The sequence below is a fragment of the Nerophis ophidion genome, linkage group LG04, assembly GCF_033978795.1.
Source record: "Nerophis ophidion isolate RoL-2023_Sa linkage group LG04, RoL_Noph_v1.0, whole genome shotgun sequence".
Lineage (NCBI taxonomy): Eukaryota > Metazoa > Chordata > Actinopteri > Syngnathiformes > Syngnathidae > Nerophis > Nerophis ophidion.
In genome coordinates, this window is record NC_084614.1 from 48,554,099 (window position 1) to 48,559,502 (window position 5,404).

The 5,404-nt window shown below is 38.1% G+C and overlaps 1 protein-coding gene across 3 annotated transcripts in view; it reads left to right on the forward strand.

The window, feature by feature from the left end:
• Positions 1–469: 469 nt before the first annotated feature.
• rnft1 (ring finger protein, transmembrane 1) overlaps positions 470–5,404 on the forward strand; it is a 26,613-nt gene continuing 21,678 nt past the window's right edge. Inside the window, exons 1-4 of one of the 3 annotated variants that reach the window (XM_061898203.1) lie at positions 470–651; positions 4,712–5,154; positions 5,226–5,302; positions 5,380–5,404. The exon at positions 5,380–5,404 is cut by the window's right edge and continues 76 nt beyond it. In XM_061898203.1, the coding sequence (XP_061754187.1) occupies positions 626–651; positions 4,712–5,154; positions 5,226–5,302; positions 5,380–5,404 (571 nt within the window). In that variant the 5' untranslated portion in view covers positions 470–625. The remainder of the gene's footprint in view (positions 652–4,711; positions 5,155–5,225; positions 5,303–5,379) is intronic. The other 2 variants (XM_061898204.1, XM_061898206.1) reach the window with 2 other exon arrangements.

The following is a 5,404-nucleotide window of genomic DNA, read 5'->3' on the forward strand; positions in this document are numbered from 1 at the left end:
AACTGTAGATTTGTTTTAGGATTAAATATATTTTGCTTATTCATATATGGTAAATTGCGCAGGTTTCTTAATGCAACTTTTTAGGCATAACCATGAATCATGTGCTTGATGATATTTTCAGACTATTTAGGACAACAAGTAGAAATGAACTTGTGTTTGCAAAATGTACTGACAGGGATAGTTCTTAATAGCCTTCACTTCATTTTGGAATGAACAAAGTGGTCTGTCACACAAGCAACATGTTTGGAACAAGAACATATTTTAAATGACTTGCTCAACTTCAGTTGAAAGTAAGAATGTCTAATTATTTCTTTAGAAGCATCAGCGTCACTTAAAATATTCGACTAACTTCACTAAACCTAAAGAATGTAACCAAGCATGGTCTTCTCATTCGCCTCATGGCAGTAGTAGTAGTCAAAACGCACCGCTAGATGGCAGTAGTGTAACTGTTGTCGACAAACACTACACCCATAACTCAAGCAGAGCAAGTTATGCATGACGTCAATACATGGGAACTGACAGTTTCTGGCTGAGCTCGACAGTCAACGGCTTTATTTAGTTTGCATTTGCTGTCGTTTTGCTTTGCGCCTTAATCCCTGCGTTTAATGGGGACTAAAGGAATGCCATGAAACTCCGCTTGCAGAATGACAGGTGAGTTAGCTCGAACGATCGTAGCCTGACACAATGCTAACAGTGCTTATTTTCTGAAAAGTTTTAACCAACACCATTTATTTGTCTGAATAATTGCCAGGTAAAACAGGCCCTTAACACAGCACAGTTGAGTGTAAATTCTGTGTAAAACAGCTCAATTATTCGACGGCATTCTATAATCTCTTACTGTATGAAACGCGTGACGTGTTTCTTTACCAACATGGCGGCTTTCAACTGTATAATTCATGTTTACAAACATTAAACACATCTATCCATCCATTTTTTACCGCTTGTCCCTTTTATGGAATGGGATATCTACAGTTAATCCTACTCATTCCACATTTCTTACTTTGCAACAGTTGGCTAAATGCCTTCAGCGATGGAAATTCAAGAGAGCATATTTTTAAGTTTGATAAAAAAATATGAATGTCGAGTTTAGTACAGTAGTACTTTTGGATTTTCTTATCAATCTGTTACAAAAGCTCAAACAAAGACCCAATCTTAAAAAAAAGAATACATTTATATCTGTGAATCAATTTAATGCACTTTATCATTTTTTTTACAAAGTAGTTATAGTTTAAATGCAGAAAATAATTAAATTCATTTAAATGATGAATGACATGTACAATGAAAAATTTAACCTGACTTTTAACTTTGTTTAACGGCCTACTGAAATGAGATTTTCTTATTTAAACTGGAATAGCAGGTCCATTCTATGTGTCATACTTGATCATTTCGCGATATTGCCATATTTTTGCTGAAAGGATTTTCATTTCGCGATATTGCCATATTTTTGCTGAAAGGATTTAGTAGAGAACATCGACGATAAAGTTCGCAACTTTTGGTCGCTAATAGAAAAGCCCTGCCTTTACCGGAACTATGTGCGCGTGACGTCACGAGTCGCAGGGCTCCACACATATTCACATTGTTTTTAATGGGAGCCTCCAGCAGTAAGAGCAATTCGGACCGAGAAAGCGACAATTTCCCCATTAATTTGAGCGAGGATGAAAGATTTGTGAATCAGGATATTGATAGTGAAGGACTAAAAAAAAAAAAAAAAGTGGCGGGAGTGTGAGCGTTTCAGATGTAATAAGACACATTTACTAGGATAATTCTGGAAGATCCCTTATTTGCTTATTGTTTTAATAGTGTTTTAGTAAGATTTTAAAGATTGTAAACACATACCTCGAGGTCAAGTGGCTGCGGTGAACACAAAGTGTCTCAGAGAGAAGCCGAGGAGCCAAGCTCACAGCTGCCTTTTAAACAGCTACTGCAGGACGACGAATAATCCAATGATTTCTCCGGTAAGATATATATCACAATTTCCCCACCCAAAAACATGCTGGTTGACGTAGAGAAAACATGTTCGCTTGACCGCTCTGTGTTAAAGCTTCACAACAAACAAAGAAACACCGGCTGTGTCTCGGTGCTAAAGACAGCTGCAATCCACCGCTTTCCACCAACAGCATTGTTCTTTATAGTCTCCATTATTAAATGAACAAATTGCAAAAGATTCAGCAACACAGATGTCCAAAATACTGTGTAATTACGCCATGAACAGAGACGACTTTTAGCCTTAACTGGTGCTTAGCTAATATTTCCTGACAGTCCGTGACGTCACGCGCACGCGTCATCATTCCGCGACGTTTTCAACAAGAAACTCCGCGAGAAATTTAAAATTGCAATTTAGTCAACTAAACCGGCCGTATTGGCATGTGTTGCAATGTTAATACTTCATCATTGATATATAAACTATCAGACTGCGTGGTCGGTAGTATTGGGTTTCAGTAGGCCTTTAATGCATTTTATGACATTTTTTACAAAGTAGGTATAGTTTAAATGCAGAAAATAATTACATCCATTTAAATGATGAATGTAATGTACAATAAAACATTTAACCTGACTTTTAACTTTGTTTAAGAGTCTTGTTGGGGAAGACGACGATGAGCGGAGGGAATAAAGGAGAACCGCCTTTGCTACAAGTTACTTCTTGAAATCAACAGTGATTCTCACCGTCTTTATTAAATTAATGTTAACTCACAACATTCATTCTTTGGCTGGACATGAACAGATCAACCCATCTGATCGCACATGTCAAACTATCGAAACCCCGCAGCCGTGTGCTATAACTTAAAACTTTCTATACTCCCATGATTGGTTATCTTGCAGTTGTAATTACATTTTGAAAATGTAGAGAGAATTAAGGTTGTGCACCTCACAACTCGATTAGATTGGGATTCAGGGTGCTACAACTCGATTGTTAAACACTTATTATTACTGTTATCTTGATTATCAATGTATCTTTTCACACACAGGGTTTCTTTTTAAACAAGTTTTATTCATCTGCATTTAACAAATTAATTAAACAATCAAGTTCATCCCATTGTTTTGAAATTATATCAGACCAAACGATCCGACACATTTCCCACCACGAAAAGCTGCTTTTACCCACAAAGTGTAATAGTGTCTTTCAAAATAATTATTTGTGTACCAGACTTCGGTATTAGTAAGTTAAATACAAAACAAATGGTTTATTTCGCTTATTTATGAACATCAAATAAATACTTTCAAACAAAAGCCTTGGCAAAAATGAAATGTTGTAGTATATTTTAGTAAAATGTAAACGATACCGATTCCTAATTGGCAAACTCCTACAGACAATAAAACTGTGAGATTCTTAGTTTGGACCCTCCATTCCTCGGAATGATACGCGGACTAATGTGCTAGTTTATATGCGCAATGGCTGCAAGATAACTTAGACCAGGGATGTCAAACTAATTTTTAGCTCAGGGGCCACATGAAGGAAAATCTATTCCCTAGTAGGACGGACGGGGAAATGTCATGGCATAATAACTTAAAAATACAAGTACAACAACTTCAGATTGTTTTCTTTTTTTTTACTTAAGGCCCAATATAGAACAAGCACATTCTGAAAATGTACATATCACAAATAATCCTCTTGACATAACACTTAAAATGAGTTGAAAATTTAGAGGAAAAAAATGGTGCAGTTTCGAAAACACCCTGGAAAACACAATTAACTTAGACTTAATCTCAGTGTATCTACAAAGCAATTAATTAAAGTTTGAGTCACAGCCCGTTTCGGGTTAAACAAAAAGCATAAATAAAATCTGATCGACCCCATTTGTCATTTCCACCTATTAATCCTGTGCTAACACTACAATATGAGGTAGCAACTTTTCAAGCGTTATATATATATTGTATTATATACACATATAATATATAAGCATATATTATATACTGTATATTTAATATGTAAATATTACATATGTTATATTTTATATTGCTACTACGGTACATTTTTAGTGTACTTTATACCTGCATTATCCTTTTCACCCTTACCCTTTTCATCCTTTGTAACTGAGCTACTGTGTAGAAAAATTTCCCTTGTGGATCAATAAAGTTTGTTTAAGTCCAAGAGGGTTGAGTTACTCCTTGCCTTCTAGGCTCCTCTCTGTATTGATATGAAAATAAAAGATGTGAAATGTGGAACAATTTCAACAACCAAAAATTAAAACTTAGGACTGACAGTATTGCAGTAAATCACACACTGTTTACTTTCTTTAAATTTGTATGGAAGACAATAACGTCCACAGAACTATATCAGTGTTCAGTGTCTCATGCAGCATTTTAAGTGGGATTACCAAATCTTTATTTTACTCCTGTTTGTTTTAAGTTGGCTGAAGGGGGAGGAGTGGCAGCCCCACTTTACCATGTGCTTCTTGCTTGGTATACTTGCTGACCCTGAAAAAAACTATTTGCTTGCCTAAAATGATTGCTATTGTGACATCCACTGGACACATTTAGAACAGGAGTTACTTTAATTACAAAAATGCAGCTCAATATTACACTTAGCAAACTTCTCTCACGGGCCTGACCCGGGTCGCGGGTTTGACATCCTTCGCTTACACGATATACAAAGACATCTAGCAACAATGTTGCCAAACAGAATCCTAAGAAAATAAAAATTGAGGTACCACTTCAGAAGTAATGTAGGATACTTGGAATGAAAGGTATATAAGTTTGTTTTTGATTCCAGAAGGGCTGTGAAAATGTGGGAGTCTCCTGCTGTCATGCAGTCTAATTCGAGACAGGAGGGCACTCATGCAAGAAATGGTTTGTACCTTCCTCTGCAAGCAGAGCTTCCCGCCAGGACTGCGCCCTCTAGTGATGCACCTGCTGCACAACCTAAGACTAACGAGGTGCGGGTTCCCATGGCCGGTGTACCGGGGGAGTCGGGCGTAGGTGCGTCCACCAGGAGGTCCAGGGTCAATACCCACAGCCATTCCCATGGACACGAACGTCACTGTGGGCAGCGCCACTCCAACCCGGAGCCTGAGCTTGGCCCGTCTGACTCGGAACAGGACTCTGGAGAACCCGCTGCCTCCTTGTCTGATCTCCGGTGTCTGTTCCGTTGGCTCCAGAAGAGTCTTCCTTTCCTTGTGATATTAAGTGCTAAACTGGTCATTCAGCATGCACTGGGTGAGTGACCGCATACGCCATTGTAGCCGCTAACTAACATGTCTTACTGTCTAATTAGACTCTTTCACCAGGACTGGCAGTCGGTGCCGGCCTCTTCACTACTTTCCTCTACGTGAACAAAAGCATCCAAAAGGAAGTATTTCTTCAGGTAAGAGCAGACAGACGTGTGGGAGGAAGAGCAGTTAGCATCACTGATAGCATCCTGAAGTTTGTTTACATCCTCAGGATCGCCATGCAAAGCTGCAGTGTG